Here is an 18,396-nt window from a genome sequence, read left to right on the forward strand (position 1 = left end):
TGAATCAGAGGGGTTTCCCCCACTTCCTTTTCTAATCTGATTAGGGCACAGCAGATTACTATTCTCCTGGAATCATGTCATCTAATCAGGAAAAAGAACACCTACACCAATTTGCCATGCAAGGCCTAAAGTCCTTTTTATTAAAATTACCCTTGCAGTGCCAAATACTGGACAGTTCATGGTCAAAACAAGGCATGTTTTCCCTAAATAAAAAACATTGCAGGGGGGAAATCAATTCTTAAAGTTGGAGGAGAGTGGTATAGGGGTTAAAGAGAGTGGTGGTTAATGTGCTGGACAAAGTTGGGGAGCCTCAGGTTCAAGTCCACTGATGCTGGAGAACTTTGGACGTCATTTAGTCTGAGCTATTCCATAGGGTGACCGTTGTAGGAATAACAGATCTCATGTAAATCACCTTTTGCTCTTGGAGGAAAGAGAGTTATAATTCTGGTACGTATATAACAAGTCTCTTGAACCAGAACGAATCACACTACACACAATTAGAATAAGGTTTTTATTGGTTCTAAGTAATATTTCACAATTGGCCATGGAACACTTCTCTTCCAACACATACTGGCTGAAACAAAGCAAATGAATGGTATACCATGTGGAAATCAACGATTATGCTTTCAAGCCACTGCTCTCTGGAAAGAAAAGGCTGCCCAAAATAAAAAAAAAATGCATTGTTTCTCCCAAATAAAGACCTGTGAATAAGGAAGGGGAATTGTCTTGGATTAGAAAATGCCACTGAAAACAACGGGCTAGTGTGAGAAAGTTTAGTAGATAGAGTTTTAGAAACTAGTATTTTATATGAAATTAATTTTAATGGTTACTATTTCAATTATTGATTCATTTTCTCCTGAGCCTACTCTATTTTGGAATGTGGTTTCTGGGAGGTACCCACGGGGGAGGGGGGGAATCTCCAAGATCGGTTACAGCTGCAATCGGCAACCTTAAGTTGACAAAGTAGAGAAGCAAGGCACTGGCCAAGATTTTCACCTGCCCTTTCATTTATTGCCTATTCTTCCCCGTGGGGGAGGCAGGGTGCCATCTTAAATTCAGTGCCCATCTCCTTGGAGGTAAATACACTATTACTTTTCAGCCACTGAAAGGAGAGGGCAGTAAAGAAATTGCATTAAAAATGGGAAGAAGACAGTGATATAGTTCTACAATATTTTTACAGAAAGTGTCCTAGCAGCAGAATACAGGCTCCTATGTTTTACTGAAATTGGGGCATAAAAGTAACAATCTACTAAGAATATGCAAAAGTCTTTGAAGCATGAGACATCCCAGCAAGCAAGCATCCTTCCTCAGTTTGGTAGGATCATAGTTACTTCCACTGTCTAGATCATGTCTTGGAATAGGCAATGGGAAATCAATGGGGCGACGTAGGGGAATCTCATCCGACTGGGTACGAAGCATCAACAATGTCAAATTCTTCTCAGCCACTATCCTGCTTTAAGATTGTTTTACCAGATTAGGGATACCAGATTGTCATGTAAAATACAACAGTTCTCTTTTAATTCTGAAGATTCGTAACACGCCAAGGGCACAGACAGGAATCTTGCAAAGGGAAATTACCAGCTGGGATTCAAAAAGATGTCAAACGTTGTAATCATAGAGGCTCACTATGCATCTACTCATATCTAGGGTCCTTTGACAGTAACACAACTGCAGTGAAGAAATTAATACAGTTTGGTTCTATGTAATATTTTTGGATTGCAGCTTCAGTCAAAAGCATTAATTATTTGACCTTGCATCTGTAATCCTAAATGTAACACCATTAATTCAACAAATATTCTGAATTTCATCACTTTATACTAGATAATAAGGAATTCTGCCGAAGCTAATCCTTAATAATAATTAATCTTCCTCCACCACCATGTGCTAACTTAAAATGATATATATTTAGACAAGCTAGAAACTCTGGATTGCTGGCAGACATAAAAATGCTTATTCAATTCCTTTTGCCTTCAGCTCTTCTCTAACCCGTTTCAGATAATGAGGATCAGGGTAACCAAAACTAGAGGGGAGACAAGAAAGAGACTTGGTTAAACCAAGGCAGTACTATACACAAATGTTTAATAGCAATATCCAATGCTGAACTGAACTGTTTAAAAAAATACACTTATTTAACAGGGTACTTCTGAAGTATGAGTAAGGAATAAGTCGATGTATGTAATTAGATACAGTGAGATGGGTGGTGACAAATTTGAAATATATATATATATATAAATTTCATACAAAGATCTTCCTGATTTTTACAATTTCTACTGAAAACAGCTTACCTCTATAGTTCCTTAAGAAGCACACATTATAAAGTGTGCCTGGTAGACTTCAAGAAGCTAATGAACACTTTAGAACTGATTGTTTTGAAAAAAAAAAGATTTCTAGTCATATTTTAAAACAGATTCTATTCCACTGAAGGTAACTTTAAAGAGAGAGGCTTGGGTTCAGGGTCCTCCTTTGCAGAAAGCAGGGCTCCTGATTTTAAGGGAGGTTAAGAAAATTCATGGAAGGAAAACATCCCCATCTTCTTCCAGGCTCTTTGCCTACAGGCCCTTCCCAACTCCCAGGTTCCCCCCTTCAAACAATGGGGGATAGGAAAAGGGAATTTGCTCTGAAGAAGAGGAATTCAATCAGCATCCCTGCTCTTCATCAAATTCAATCCCACCCATTCAAAACATATTTGAAACACTTTAAAGAAAAACAAACCACAGAGCAGATAAAGGGTATTCCTACTATTACTGCATGGGAAGACTGATTACCACATAGCATTAGATCAACCATTCCTAGCATACACTGTATTACAAATCCCATGATCTCAGGCAACATGGGCATTGTAATCCCATATACCTAGAGGCCACCCAACAGGGGACAGTTGTATTAGGCTGTTTCACTGACAGCAAAATATCTATTTGTGATTAAAACCAAGAAATGTTTGCTCCACTGTGCTTGGCAGCAGCTGATTTGCTGAAATGGACTTTACTAGCACTTAGTGAGTTCAAGAAAAATCAAAATTGCACGCAAAATTATATCAGAGGAAATGTACTACTATTTCTTGAAAAAAAAATAACAACAAAATGTTGAACTTACTTTCTTTGTCCTCCAGACATACAAGTTTTGTGATGAATGTCATTCCAGGTAATGACATCAGTCATACCAGTTGTTCGTGACTGGCCCACTGTGAAAATCAAATCTTGGTCAAAGGCCCGTTGCAGCAGCTTCAAAATTTCTCTTCCTTCCTTGTTGTCAGGTAAGTATGCTTTACGGCACGTTCCGAAATAACGTCTCCCTGGGTGAGGATGGCCTTCCTGGTTTGGAAACAATATCAAATATTAACATACGCCGTGTATTTCAGATTCCTTTGCAAGAGGCTAACTGTTGTGCATCTATTCTGATCTAAGTGGAAAAGATGCAGCGGAGGGGGCATGGGCATGTTTGCCTCACTTGTCAGAACCTTCTTAAAAAGCAGTGCCTTTTCCTGGCACTGACAGGGTAGAATTGCAACCCCAGGAAAATATGTGCTCGAGTTACAGAAGCATTAAGGAGGCACCAGCAGCCTTAGTGCACCCTGTCATCCTCTCCTTAACGTGAACACATATTTTCCTGGAGCTGCAAGGCTTCCTGTGAGCCCAGGAAAAGACACAGCTGCTTTAAGGAGGAGCCAAGATGTGCAACACGCTACCACTCCTCAATCAGCATCTGGCTTCCAACAATGGGCCAGCCAAATGTTTCTAGGAAAGGCTCTCAATGAATTGATAGCTCACCTTTTCTTAGCTTCAACCACAAGCAGGATCTCCCCTCTACTGAAGATATAAAAATGGACTTCCTTGCAATGTGTTTGCTTCCATTCCATTCCACCCCACTCCCACAAATAGTCTGTCTGCTGTTTGCACCAACTGACCGTGCTCAGATCTTTTTAGATGGTCAGAAAACTTCCACTGAGGAACTTGAGAGATCTGACAAAAGAGGGACATAAAGGTGCCCAACCCCACCTACAGTAAACTCTTGGTTTTATCTATTGATTTCTACAGTAGCTCTTGTGACTGTCCCTGGAGACGCAGAAAAATAAATTCTCAACGTGACATAGGAAATGATCCAGGTTCTAACCCACTGAAGATAATGAGTTTTCTACAAATAAACCTGTGTCCCCAACCTGGCACCAAGGACACCAGTGCCAGCAAAATATCTCAGTAATCATCAGGCTCCTGATTTTATTTCTGTAAAATCTATTTTAATTCAAAATAAATGAGAAGCTTGCCTGTCAAAAAAAAAAAACAGCCTCAAGCAAAACCCAATAAAATATCTGGGCCCCACATAGGCTTTGCCATTTCAAGTAAATAGAAGAGTGGGGTGGTTGCAGCCAGACCTTCACCCCTATCCAAAATTGAAGCCCTCCTTCCCATAAACAGAAAGGTCTTTGGTACAAAAGGCAAACAGACTATTCGGGGAAGTGGGGTGAAATGGAGTGAAGGCAATCCCACTGCAAGGAGGCGCACCTTGAAAGGCCACCCTACAGTAAGTGGAGGATGGAGAACAATTTCATTATATCCCATAAATGGGTGCTTTGTGATTACCTATGTCTGCCATTGTTATCATTTTACAAGGGAAATGGACATCCTGTCTGAGAAAGAGCAGTACTGCTGCTCCAGACTTCTTCATGTCTATATAGAAAAATAAAAATACCCTCCCCCATCTCAGCCCTATTCAGTACCACCTCTTGGTCAGCCTTGAGTCCTGATTAATCAGTTCCGAGATGGATGACAGATTTTCTACCACGGGAGAAACAGGATTTTAATTTGTAAAACTTATTTTTCAAATCTCAGGATAACCCAATACTTTTTTTCTTGTCCATGTCAGAATAGGTTTTGGTTTTGCATATGTACAAACCAAGCCGATGAAATGATATGACAAAAAAGCTTCAACCAACTTCAAACCTTAGTTTCAAATTGCAACTCACTGTCAAAAACTGAATCATAGCTTATTGCCTAGAGTGCATTAAACTAAACTAATATAATATCTTATATTTCTATGCTTGTATTGATGGTGTGAGCTGCCTAGAATTATATGGAGGCTAAGTAGGACATAAACATTTCACAAGAAATCCCGATGGAAACATGCCATTTTATAGAACACTGCAACAGCTGTGATTGCCCAATTAGGAACCTAATCAAAGAGGCTACATTTGATTAAGAAAAGGGTTAGATCAGTGACGGCGAACCTATGACACACGTGTCAAAGGTGACACGCCACGTTTTGGGTGACACACCAGCATTCACCAACACCTGACAACTATTTTCCCTGTTACCAAAGAAACTCAGTTTGTTTTACTGATATTTCATTTTTGTAATTATTTGACATTTCTTTATATAATACATAGCACTACACATGATTGGACTGTACTTTTTTTTAAATAAATGAATATGTAAAGAATTGTTTCTCTTTTGTTCGGTGGGGGGAGGTGACATGCCAGCAGTCATTTTCTGAATTTTTGACATGCCGAGCCCAAAAGGTTCGCCATCACTGGGTTAGATGCACTTTTAGATGGGAAGGAAAACTTAACCATGGGACTCCTGAAAACTTTACAAGAGACAAGTCCAGTTTCTCACCACTTTGCCCATTCTGGATTTGCTTGTTTGTCAAACCATGCCATTTTCCAGATCCAAGCCACAATTCTTCCCTGCATAATAAGGGGCAAAATTACACACTTATGTTTTGCCCATTGGTGCAAATAGCTTCATGGTGGGCAATTTGAATTGGGAAACTAGCACAGGGAGAGAGATTAAGCCCCATCAACCACTTGTGTTAGCTTTCCTAGGATAATCGTGGTTCAGTATATTTGGCCATGGAACTCCCGCTGTCACCTCTGGCCGCAACTTCAACTCTGAGGAGACATAACGGCAGGTCAATACATACTCCACTTTAGCCTCTGCGTAGATGTTTAGAAGATAGTGAAGATTTCTAGATCTCTTGCTTTCACATTCCCAACTGAACTATTACACCATTTTCTTGGAAAGTAAGCATTTTTAAAAAATTGAAATACAAAGGGTGACTAAGTATTTCATAGGAACATCATACTGTTGCTCAAACTTACTGTCTGAACGCCATCAGGTATACTGTAAGTAATAATGATGGTTCCAAAGTCCTGATAACCAGGAAGGGAAAATTTAGCTTTGACGATGTCCATCGTCCCTGGGGGCTGATTTCCTTTTACCTTCCCATAGACGTGATTGCACACGGGGCAGACTGGTTTGTGTTTCCTTGCCTCTCTTATGCAGCCTGCACAAAATGCGTGTTTGCATTTGGGTAGCACTTCTTTCTGTTGGATTTTAGACAGGCAGATGGAACACTCCTCTTCTGGTTTGACTTCTGTTGCCTTCACTATTGGCTGCTCCTGAGAAGGACTTTGCTGCTTTTTGTAATGACTTTGTGTCTCAAAAGATGCACCTGCAGCAACGTCAACACTGGAACTAGCAATGGCTGTTGCTTCACTATTTACAGCTACAGATTCCTCAATATTCAGAGACTTCATGATGTGCTTCTCAGCAGAACATACATGTTCAGGAAGACCAGAAAGGATCAGGGAATTTTCATGTTGAGACAGTTGTACTGTGGGATATTCATTTTGGAAAGATGGAAATAAATCCTTCAGCTTTCTTTTCCCATCTGCCTTAAGTTTCAAGGGAATTTCTTTTTTACATGGCTGTTCTAAAATCTTCAGATATATAAACTGGAAATGCTCATAAGCATGTGAAGACTGATCCGAAGATGCATGTGACTGGGGCATAAAAATGATACATGTTAACTGACCATCACGACAGCTTCTTACCTCCATTCTAGTACAATATTTATGGTTTATCAATGCAATTTCTTGACTTAACTTTGTTTTCAGAAATTCAAATACGGCAGAGGCAACTTCAATGCCAGTTCTCTGTAAGTGGGGATCATTTTTTTTACTCCAGTTCTTTGCTGCCATTTCTTCTAACAATGCCTTTGCAGCTGAAACTTCCTTTGCGGGGCCTTGAAGAACAACTGTATCCTTGTGTTTTTTAATAATAATATTTTTGCATTTGCTTTTTATCATCTCACATGCATGGCTCTCAATGAAAGGAACTATTTCCTGTTTTAGATCTCCTGCTACTTTCTGGAAAAGCGAGACAAAATCCTGCTGAGCTTTCTTCATAGAATCTGGGTTTCCCATTGAAGCAAACCAGACAGAAGTCATTCCATTCTCACTGTTGTTTGTGGTTAGCTTCACACTGAACTTCTCCTCTAGTTCTTCAATTTGTTCCTTGTAGGCTTGTCTAAAATATTCAAAGATACCTGAAGGAACTTCCATGCTGGCCAGTTCTTCTAAATCATCCCTATATTTTCTGTTGCGGTCTCCCTTTCCTTCGCTCCAATTGTCCTGCTTTTTAGGCTGTGAAAATTCACTGCTACGATGGTCTCCAAGGAGTTTCTCAAAATGACGGTGTAACATTTCAATATCCTCATAATCTCCCACCACCTTTTCAACACTAAGATGATTTGAGCATCTCTCTATTTTTAAGGTGGGACATACAGCAGTCACCTGATTTCTCTCCTCTAGAGTGAGCAAGTCAGTATTCAGGGTGGCAGATACCTCAAGAAATATCTGAAAAGAAATGGGGGGGGGAAGCACATAAGAAATGTGAACCAATACAATAACAATGGTGCACCAGATTTAACATAAAAGTCCATTTTCTACAGCGAAGACTTCCAATGTGAGATATCTCCCTCCTTCTTGCTACTTCTTCACTCTCTGGTATCAGCCTATTCCTTGGAAACATGGAGAGGAGGCTTCTAAGAAACAAGTGGTCCAAGCACAGCCAATATAATCACCTACACTTGGGGTTTTAAGGAGGCCTAAAGGCTAATAAATATTGCAAGTTAACAAATGTATAAAAAGGGGGAAGTCAGAAACTTAATAGCTTTAAAAAAAATTTTCTTTTTTACTTTTTTGAATTTGTTAAACTTGTTTTGTTCATCTATATTTCCTTCTATTAACATATGTAAACACACACACACACACAGAGTTATACCAAATAACAATACAATGGGGATATCAGTATCAAGTAATTTAGCCTATGACCAAAATCTTCATTATATAACAAATACCTTGATGTATGCTCTTTACTTTTTCTTTACTTCTTGCTTTCCAATGTTATACTTTGGACAAAAAAGCCAATAATCATAATGCTTGTAACACTGATAACTTAAATTGTAACTAATAATAAAAGAATATCCACCTTTCTCTAAGTTATCTAAATAATGGAATGTTAAGAATTTAAGTATATTACATAAATATCATTGTATTGAAATAATATTGTATCAAGATTTATACTACCACAATAAAAAGGAAAAAAGAAAGAAGAAACAAATGCCCTTTCCCCCTCATTTCCTCTTTGCTTGGATAGCCCCACCAAAAATATTTCCACCTTCCCCCATTCACTAGGGGTAGTTGGGAGGAGCAGACGTGCTCCAAAGGCCATCATTTTGCTGGTAAACATACAATCACCTCCAGGGACTCTGGTATGTGGAATGCCACACACTGCAATATTCTTTGTAAATGGCAGAGAGCAAGCTTGGGTTTTGGAAAAAGTGAATAAGGGAGAAGGCTTTCAGTATTTCCATATGTGGGATGGGGTTTCTTAGCTGTTCAGATCAATTTAGAAGGACAAGATCATCAAAATAACAAGTGTGATTAATGTAAAATATTTAACGTAACAACAATCATCCACAGAGGAAAAAACCAGCTATAAATTTGATGTAATGGTAAATATCTTAAGCTCTTCTAAAGCTCAGTAAAAAGACAGATCTTTCCATTTAGGAAAGAGAGTTTTGGAACCATTACTGAGAAAAACATTCCACTGCTGTTTGAGTGGAAGAGTTATTTATTTATTTCAAATTTGGTCACTGCCCATCTCTCTAGAAAGTTATGGCCTTGCAGATATGTAGGGCAGATCAACAGTTTTCAATTTTGTGAAATCAATAGATGTTTGGAAAAGTAACAGCAACATTCAGAGGTAGGCTCCCAAGCAGCTGCTGATTTCATACTCTATAATATTATATAACATTATATAGGTATGCATATAGAGATGTACAGTACTGTGCAAAAGTTTCAGGCAGGTGTGAAAAAATGCTGTAAAGAATGCTTTCAAAAATATATATTGTAATTGTTTATGTTTATCAATTTACAAAATGCAAAGTGAGCAAACAGAAGAAAAACCCAAATCAAATCAATATCTGGTTTGACTACCCTTTGACTTCAAAACAGCATTAATTCTTCTAGGTACACTTGCACACCGTTTTTGAAGGAACCTGGCAGGTAGGTCAAGTTCTTGGAGAACTAACCACAGATCTCCTCTGGATGTAGGCTGCCTCAAATCCTTCTGTCTCTTCATGGAATCCCAGACAGACTCGATGATGTTGAGATCAGGGCTCTGTGGGAGCAAAACCATAACTTCCAGGACTCCTTGTTCTTCTTTATGCTGAAGATAGTTCTTAATGACATTGGCTGTATGTTTGGGGTCGTTGTCCTGCTGCAGAATAAATTTGGGGCCAATTGCACGCCTCCCTGATGGTATGGCATGAAGGATAAGTATCTGCCTGTATTTCTCAGCATTGAGGACACCATTGATCCTGACCAAATCTCCAACTCCATTTGCAGAAATGCAGCCCCAAACCTGCAAGGAACCTCCACTGTGCTTCACTGTTGCCTGCAGACACTCATTACTGTACCACTGTCCAGCCCTCGCCGAACAAGCTGCCTCCTACTACAGCCAAAACTTTCAAATTTGGACTCATCAGTCCAGAGCACCTGCTGCCATTTTTCTGCACCCCAGTTCCTATGTTTTCGTGCGTAGCTGAGTCACTTAGCCTTGTTTCCACGTCGGAGGTATGGCTTTTTGGCCGCAATTCTTCCATGAAGACCACTTCTGGCCAGGCTTCTCCGGACAGTAGATGGGTATACCTGGGTCCCACTGGTTTCCGCTAGTTCTGTGCTGATGGCAGTGCTGGACATCTTCCAATGTCGAAGGGAAGTAAGCATGATGTATTAAGTTTCCTTGGCCAACCACTGCATCTACGGTCTTCAACGCTGCCCATTTCTTTGTGCTTCTTCAAAAGAGCTTGAACAGCACATCTTGAAACCCCAGTCTGCTTTGAAATTTTTGCCTGGGAGAGACCTTGCTGATGCAGTAGTACCACCTTGTTGCTGTGCTCAGTCTTGCCATGGTGTATGACATGTGACATGAAACTGTCTTCCACAACCTCACCTTATTAGCAGTGTTTTGGCTGTTCCTCACCCAGTTTTAAGCCTCCTACACAGCTATTTCTGTTTCAGTTAATGACTGTGTTTCAACCTACATATGAAATTGATGATCATTAGCACCTGCTTGGTATAATTGGTTAATCATACACCTGACTCTAATCCTACAAGATCCCTGACTTTGTGCAGGTGTACAAAGTGTGCAAGTGTAAGAATTGATGCTGTTTTGAAGCCAAAGGGTAGTCACACTAAATATTGATTTGATTTAGATTTTTCTATTGTTCACTCACTTTGCATTTTGTAAATTGATAAACATAAACAATTACAATATATATTTTTGAAAGCATTCTTACTTTACAGCATTTTTTCACACTTGGCTAAAACCTCTGCACAGTACTGTATGTTCAACCTGAACAACTAGTGTTCCGCTACCTTTATTCCTAACTGGGCTATGAAAACAGGTGGGAAAACATGGGTAATGGTGGAAGAAAACATATCCCATCCCGTAGAGTTCCTGAGACTTACTCCCAAGGGGATATTATCAAAATGTGTCTCTACTATAATTTGACTCCACTCCTGCATTAAATTCCACAGTTACAATTAGATAAGCAAAAGGATAAGTAAATATAAGTTTGCTTAAGTAAGCTTCTACTCTGACCTACAAGTATAAAATTGCTTAAATAAGCTTCTGTGTATTCCCATGCAAGCATGTTTCCAGCAATGCACTAAATGTACTAGTTTCTAAAACAAGAAAGTTCTAGAGGAGGATGAGGAATGCCAAAGGAGTAATAAAATTCAACCCACGGTCTGCAACAAGGAATCAGATGATATTTTTTAAAAGGGGGATGGATAGGTTTAATTTTAAGAACATTTATTATCATCAGTTTCTGGGATTTGGGGCCTCTAGTGGAAATATCTAAGTGTTAAAGAGTTGGGAATAAACCTCTGACTCTAGTCCCCCATCTCCAGAACATGCTGACTGGAGTCATATGACACACTGAGGCCAAATGGGTTCTAGGAACTCAAGCAATGCACCCTCAGATTTGTATCAGTGCAAATGATGGCACACTTGAGGCTGGTTGCCATGATAATCCTTAACCCAATTTCACTGGCTGCTGTAGACTAACCATACCCACCATGCTACCCTACGCAAATGCCCTGGGAGACCCTGTCAACATCCCTATTTTACACCAGGAATTTAGGGAAATGAGGAATGTTTTGCCCTTGAAATTTTCCAGTCTCAAAACAGCCAGCTCAAGAACTCCAGATATGAAACAAAATATGGGCTTCAAGAGTTCTATCTCGAGGGCTGAGTAAAACAGGGATGCTTTTCCTAGCTTTGTGTCTGACAAGCAGGCAGGCAGCCAGAAGAAGAACAATAACAAAAAGGGCACACCAAACCTGTGGCTTGAATTTGCTAACTGGTAGGGTGGGAGGGTCATTATTATATAAAATTAATTTATAGAAAATACAATGTCTCACAACATTGAAGATTTAGGATTTTCACGGCCACCAATATTGTGGGGACAGTTGGGAGCTAATATAAGCATTCTACATTAAGCAAACTTAGAGGCTTACCTTTTTTGTAACACTTTTATTATCAGCTGCACATATTTCCTTTTGCTTGCTTTTAAAATCATTCTGAAGAGGCAAAGAGTTTGAAGAAGAAAGCGAAGTTGAAACTGAGCATATCAACTTGTTTGGAAACACTGTTTCTTCAGCATCAATCACGGTCATCTCCGAATCTGGCAAAATTCTTATCTCCAGGGTTTTCCCCCCAATTTCTACAGCATGGCCATGATGGGCCTTCACTCGGTTCTTTACTACATCAAGTTAAGAAAAAAAGAATTATTGAATATATTTGTCTTGCATATATTTTTTTAGTTATTACACTATAACAGAGTTCACACATCACACAAAGCCATGAAGCTGTTTGTTTAGCATTAGCATTGTATGAACTCAATCACAGTAGTTTGTAAATCTTATATTTGTATATGTGTATTTGTCGGTGTATATATACACACATATACACAGCTTAGCAGTTTATAGAAATCTAGCTTGCATGTTTAAAGCATACTGCTCCTGAAGCCCCAGAGATGCTGAAATGATGTCCTACATCATTCATAGGTCAGATTTAGACACCTATATAGGTTTAAACCCAACTTACCTTGGTAATGGAATTGCGTATATAACAATTTGGCCAGGCAGCCTGGCATTTCATGTAAGCCAGTTTATGAAATTTTGTGCATGAAGTGAGAGGCTGGTAGAAGAGTAAAAGATTGTTCTCTCTAATCTGACACAACCTCTTTATTCATGGAATAAGACCCCCCTCTATGGCCACTGCAGGAAGTGGCTGTGGAGGCAGAAGAGATGGACCACTATAACCTTCCCTGAGTTGAAGATTCTGCACTTCAAGTCCCAGAGTTCTCAGCAGCAACCATGCTGGCAGGGAATTTGAGAAGTCCATGCATTTGGAGGACAGCCTGGCTGATTATTCAAACCTCTCCATTATAAATACACTTGGAAGATTGGTGTATTACTACTCACTGAGAGATTAGTTTCTTCCCATAGTTTTCCCATGCAAGCAACTAGCTTTTCCTCTGAGTAATAAGGATGTGTTGAAATTTATGGGGTTACTCATAAGGCAACATCACACAAAAGCAGCCAGAAGCTTTCATGGTTCCTGCCACATTATAACTGAAATTAAACCAAAATCAAAATGAAACTCTCTATTGTAACACAAACAAATCTCAGTCTAATCCAAAAAGCTTAGAAATTCCTAATAAAATTTGTTTCCATTTCCATCTACTGGGGGAGAGAGACATAACAGAGCTTCGGCTGGATTGCCTGTCAGCATCTACACAGCCTTCTTCAAATGCTTTTTACCCGTTTGGAAACTCAACCAATTTTTTTCCTTAGCTCAATGCTTCCCAAACTTAGCAGCTTCCAGAGATGTGGGCTCCCAAAGTTCCCAGGCACCAGAGCCATTTCTGAGAATTCTGGGAGTTGACATCCAAATCTCTGGAAGTTGCCACAGTTGGGAAATATGGCTAGCTCAGTAGTTTCTTACAGGGGAGAAAGAAGTCCCCTAGTCTGTAGGCTCTGGAAAACATATGAACGTGTGACTTTGCAGAACACATTGGTTCATGAAAATAATTCCTCCTTCTAGTGTTAAAGCAGCCATGTCCTTTGCAAAGCTAGTACAGTTGCTTTGAAGGCCATCCCCAGCTGCCTGCCTGTGTCTGTTCAGGAAGACAACCCTTCTGCCAGGGTTGCTAGCAAGTGAGACAAGATGTGTGAACACACCTGCACAGACTCCTGGAGAAAGTTTTTGAAGCAGCTGTGCTGCCATTTCCAGAAGATGTGGCTGTATTAAAGCTTCAAGGGGTGGTCCTCTCTCACCAAAACACTTTGTGGAGGGCCGTTCTCAAATGGTTTGCAACAGCCATGCTAATCTGTATCATACCAGAAGGCAATTGATTATTAAGATCATCCAGTCTATGATGGATGGATGCAAAACACTCATCACTTCCCTCCTTGAAAAAAGCCGTTTCATGGGATTTTTTGGGAGCTGCAGTCCCCTAACTCTAATGTAAGCCAAATACAGGGTACAAAAGCACTTGCTCTAGCTGCAGGACAGTGTCTCAGAAGAGCACTGAAGTTGATGAGATCTGTTCTGCACTAGAAACAATCACACAATTTAAAAATGGCCAAGTCTGCCCTTTGGGGTTGCTGTTTCTATGCCTGCAAGAATGCCTTCTGTATTTTGGTTCCGTATGCACAGCACACTTTTAAACCATGGTTTACCAACTAGAAATTACTATGTCTCAGTGTGTTCTGGCTAACCCATAGTGTGGATTATTTTAATCATAGGTTAACATGTGTCAACACAACAATCAACACACAGGCAAGGAATAGGGACTTAAATCGGCACTTTTTTCCCCCAAGGAGGGGAGAAAATAGTATTGCCCTGGTTCATTATGTAGTAAAATCCCAAGCTGCAAGACAGGTGAAGCGAATATGCTATGGCCAGGCCTTTCTGTTGAATTTCAAAAACTAAAGATAAGGGGCACATTTCCACCCGGAGATCAGTCTCCAATGCTCCTCCTTCTCTTGCATTCTTGTTTCCCACATAGCTGGCTGCTGTTTGAGATTATCACTGCCCCTGACCTAAACCTACCCTTTTGAAAGACATTTCGGGATTGAGCACAAGCGTTTGCCAATACCCTCCACGAAATGCTTGGAAGCATTTCGGGGCTTTTAACAGCCTCGAAGCAATCTAGCAGGGGAACTGGCCTGAGAGAATACCCAAGAAGAAAGGTTGTTTATTAGCCTTCTGCCGATCACGCATGTATTGGAAAACCAGCCCTTCCCGGAGTGTGCGTGTGTGTGTGTGTGTTTAAAGTCCTAACATAGCGCGTCCTCCCCAAACTACCGTGAAATTTTATCGGAGGCAGAGCGGGATAACTACAATAGCTCGAAAATCCCACTGGAGCCATGAACACCGCCCGATCGCTCCTCCTCGCGCCGCCCGATACCTTCTTCCGACCAGAACCTCACGGAATAGATGCCCCGTTCACGGTCTTCCATTCGCACGTCGCATTCGCCGCCGCCGGATTTCTTCGGGGACTGGAAATGGATGGCCAACTTGGCCTCCAGCCTCTCTACGAACATGTTGGGAGGGAAGACCTCCACAAAGAGCGGGGTAACGCGGCTCGCCATGACCACAGCTTCTTTCTGGGCAAGGAAACTTTCGCTTTCGTTTCTTCCTTCGCAAGCGATCTCGCCCAAGATCCCTTGCACGGCCGTGACGTAATCCTGCGCCGCGCTGCAGCTCCGGAGTCCCGCGCCGCCCGCTGCCGGGCCGGGAGGGCGGCAGCCGGCGGGAAAAAGGGTTCTTCCTTCCTCGCGCGGGGCTTTTTCTCTGCCTTCGACAGCCAAGTGCCCGGGGGGACTCAGCAGCTGAGAGGGCGTTCCCCCTTCGCCACAGTTTCTAATTGTGCCAGGCCCTTCACAATAATAACCCGTGTCCCTTTGAGGCTCTTCTCGTAATGAGTGAAGTCGCTTTTCAAGTGGGATTTCCCATCTAGGAATTGTTGCTTCTGTGTACTTTGGATCTTCCCCACTTTAGAATGGGAGATTTATAGCACAGACGAGAGAAACATAATATGAGTACATAATATGCTTAGAGAGAGCCAGTTTGGTGCAGGGGTTAAGGCACCAGGCTAAAGAGTGGGAGACGGTGAGTTCTAGTCCCGCCTTAGGCACGAAGCCAGCTGGGTGACCATGGGCCAGTCACTCTCTCTCAGCCCCAGAAAGAAGGCAAGGGCAAACCACTTCCGAAAAACCTTGCCAAGAAAACTGTAGGGACTAGTCCAGGCAGTCACCATGCCTGAGCGTGCGCACACGCACACAAAATATGCTTAGAAGTAAGATCCACTGAGTTCAAAGGACTTATTCCCAGCAAGCTCTGGATCAGAGGGCAGCTAATGGTTAATCTCATGCAGTCCTGGATTAAAGCAAAACAAGCATGTGCTTAGGGTACTAAGGCAAGGCAACAGTCAGATAAAAACAGATAAGGAAGAGTGGCAAGCAAGGCAACAATCAGATAACAGAAATCTGAGTCTAGGGCAGAACTATAACCCAAGAAAGCATATCAGATGAGACCCTCCCTAGTTCTCACAAAGATAAAGGGAAGGAAAGGGGAAGCGTATTCAGACTTGCAAGATTCTGTTACTGTAAACTTATAATAAAAGTTTTTGTTTTTTTTTAATCTGCGCTCAGTCATTACCGACTCTGCAGTGACTACTTGGACGAGTCCTTGCAGTTTTCAAGGCAATTGTTTCGGAAGTGGTTTGCCAGAGCCTCCTTCCTAGAGCAGAGCCCAGCTGGCGAGCGCAGGAGGTGGAGTTTCCGTTGCTTCGCGCCCTTTTCGGGTGCGCGCGGTTTTTCGCGCTTACCAGCAACTGCTCCTGACTCCTTTTTTGCAAGGCGCCGCCAGCATTTTTCCTCCCACCGGAGTGAGAGTCCCCATTTATCTACTCACGTGAGTTTTCGAACTGTTGGGTTGACAGGAACTGGGGAGGAAACAGGAGCTCACCCTGCTAACACGAAGGCTGGACTCGAACCGCTGAAGCGGCGACCATTTCTGGCCGGCAACTTTCAGCGTCATTAAGCCGCTGCGACACCGCGTCCCCTATAATAAAAGTACTGTAATATTATTCATAACTTTGTTCATAACTTTTGTTTTCTAGTCTGGTCTACCTTGAAGGGCTGACAATGCCACAGAGATTTTCCCCCTAGCTATCATGCCCTTCCCCTTCATGGATCACTGCCTTGTCGTGGCGAAGGGGCTTGCATAACTCAGTGAAGCCATGAGCTATACCATGCAGGGCCACCCAGGACGGACAGGTCATGACAGTTCTGGAGATGGGCGGTTGAAAAATTTAATAAATAAATAAATAAATAAAATGTGGTCCACTGGAGAAGGAAATGGCAACCCACTCCAGTATCCTTGCCAAGAAAACCCCATGGACAGCGGTATGGTTCATGGGGTCACAAAAAGTTGGACACGACTTAACGACTAAACAACAACAATCATGCCCTTAACTCTTTCACAGCCACATTTGACTTCAGTTTCAATACATTTTTGTATTTGCATTTTCCCCTTATAATAATTTTATTAAAAATGCATTTAAAAAGTGTGTTAATATTTGCATTTTTCTTTGCTCTAGTTATAAGTAAATAATTTGCTTATATTGCTTACTACTATTTAGTGTTAAATAACTTTTTTTAAAAAAAAAAAAGTTTAGATTTAATATAGTTGTGGGGTTAGGGTTAGGGGGGATGGCCTGGAAGAAAACTGAATTTTTAATCTCTTGTTTCACCTTCAGCACTCGTTGAGTCTTAATGTCTTGTCAGTTAAGTAATGGAAGGGCCAAGGGGCACCATTGTTGGGTTATGCTGAGGGCATCAGTTAGCCATAACCCAGCCCTGCTCTCATGGGAGGCGTTGTGGCTGACCTCCATGTAAGCTTCAGTTCTACAAGGCAAAGCTCTGATTTTTAAAAACTTTTTCCAAATGAGCGGGGAAGAAGAATATTTAGCCAGCACTCTAATCCCAAACAGGTAGTCTAATCCCAAAGCTCTAAATATCAGTTAAGAAGATTAGCCACTTTATAAAGGTAAATATGATAAGTACATAAATTGCTGCTCTTCTGTACCTGATTGATCTTTGAAAAATCGCAGAAAAACCAGTAGTTTATCTTAAATTCCACTGATTTTAATGAATCAGGAGTCAGACCGGATCCTGTTTTTGAAATAGCATTTCCCCTGAAGTTTGTATGGGTCCATCCCTGTTATGCTTCTGAAGGGCATTGTTTTGATACACAATTTTATACTCTCTCATAATGTGTGGGCATGCATGTGACAGTGCACTCTATCTTACTTATAAAGGATTAACTTGCTTTGTAAAGACCACAGTGTTTCTTTCCCCCCACCTTATCTCTTTGTTGAATGCCCGATTGCCTTCCAAGAGAGCACACCATTCCCCCACCCCATTTCCTTTAGAAGCAATTAGCCAGATGCCTGACTGAACAAGTAAGCTATAAATTAGATTCGTACCGGGCAGGCAGAGACACCAAATTCGAAAGAAGTTACAAAGAAGGCCAGAAGAAATTCCAAAGAGGAACAAAGAAGAGATAAGGACCGACATGGGCGATTTCCTTGGTAACTAGAAGAAAAAAGTTAAACTTAGATTCACCTCTTTAGGATCCACCTTTACTCCTCCCTGGGTTATCCCAAAAATCCCTTATATGGACATGAGGGGATGTATGAATCTGATTACATTTGTGGATGCCTATAAAATCTTTGTTGCTTGCTTTGCAAGGTGTGGTTCTCCTCAACACGTTGCCACTGTGTTGAATGAGCCATCCAGAATATTTATTGGCCAATAAACTTCTGTTAGCTAAAAATAAGCCTCATCTCAAGTTAATTTGGTTCTCTAAACTTGGGTAAATGAATAAACAAAGGCTAGTGCCTAACACTTCCAAAAATTTGTAAGGCCTGTTTTTTCAATAGGCCCTGGGATAAGCAGGGTGTTTTCTGATC

General features: G+C 41.1%; 1 protein-coding gene across 1 annotated transcript; it reads right to left on the reverse strand.

The window, feature by feature from the left end:
• Positions 1-497: 497 nt before the first annotated feature.
• Positions 498-15,081, reverse strand: DTX3L (deltex E3 ubiquitin ligase 3L). Its single transcript, XM_088146472.1, has 5 exons — positions 14,827-15,081; positions 11,867-12,111; positions 6,095-7,633; positions 3,094-3,311; positions 498-2,020 (listed from the first exon to the last, which is right to left on the reverse strand). The coding sequence occupies exons 1-5, from the start codon at positions 15,008-15,010 to the stop codon at positions 1,951-1,953; spliced, it is 2,256 nt and encodes a 751-aa protein (XP_088002598.1). The 5' UTR covers positions 15,011-15,081; the 3' UTR covers positions 498-1,950.
• Between the last annotated feature and the right edge of the window lie 3,315 nt (positions 15,082-18,396).

This window comes from Python bivittatus, unplaced genomic scaffold (assembly GCF_059951505.1).
Source record: "Python bivittatus isolate LINGU-HERP-01145 unplaced genomic scaffold, Pbiv_v1 ctg000480_np1212, whole genome shotgun sequence".
Classification (NCBI taxonomy): Eukaryota; Metazoa; Chordata; class Lepidosauria; order Squamata; family Pythonidae; genus Python; species Python bivittatus.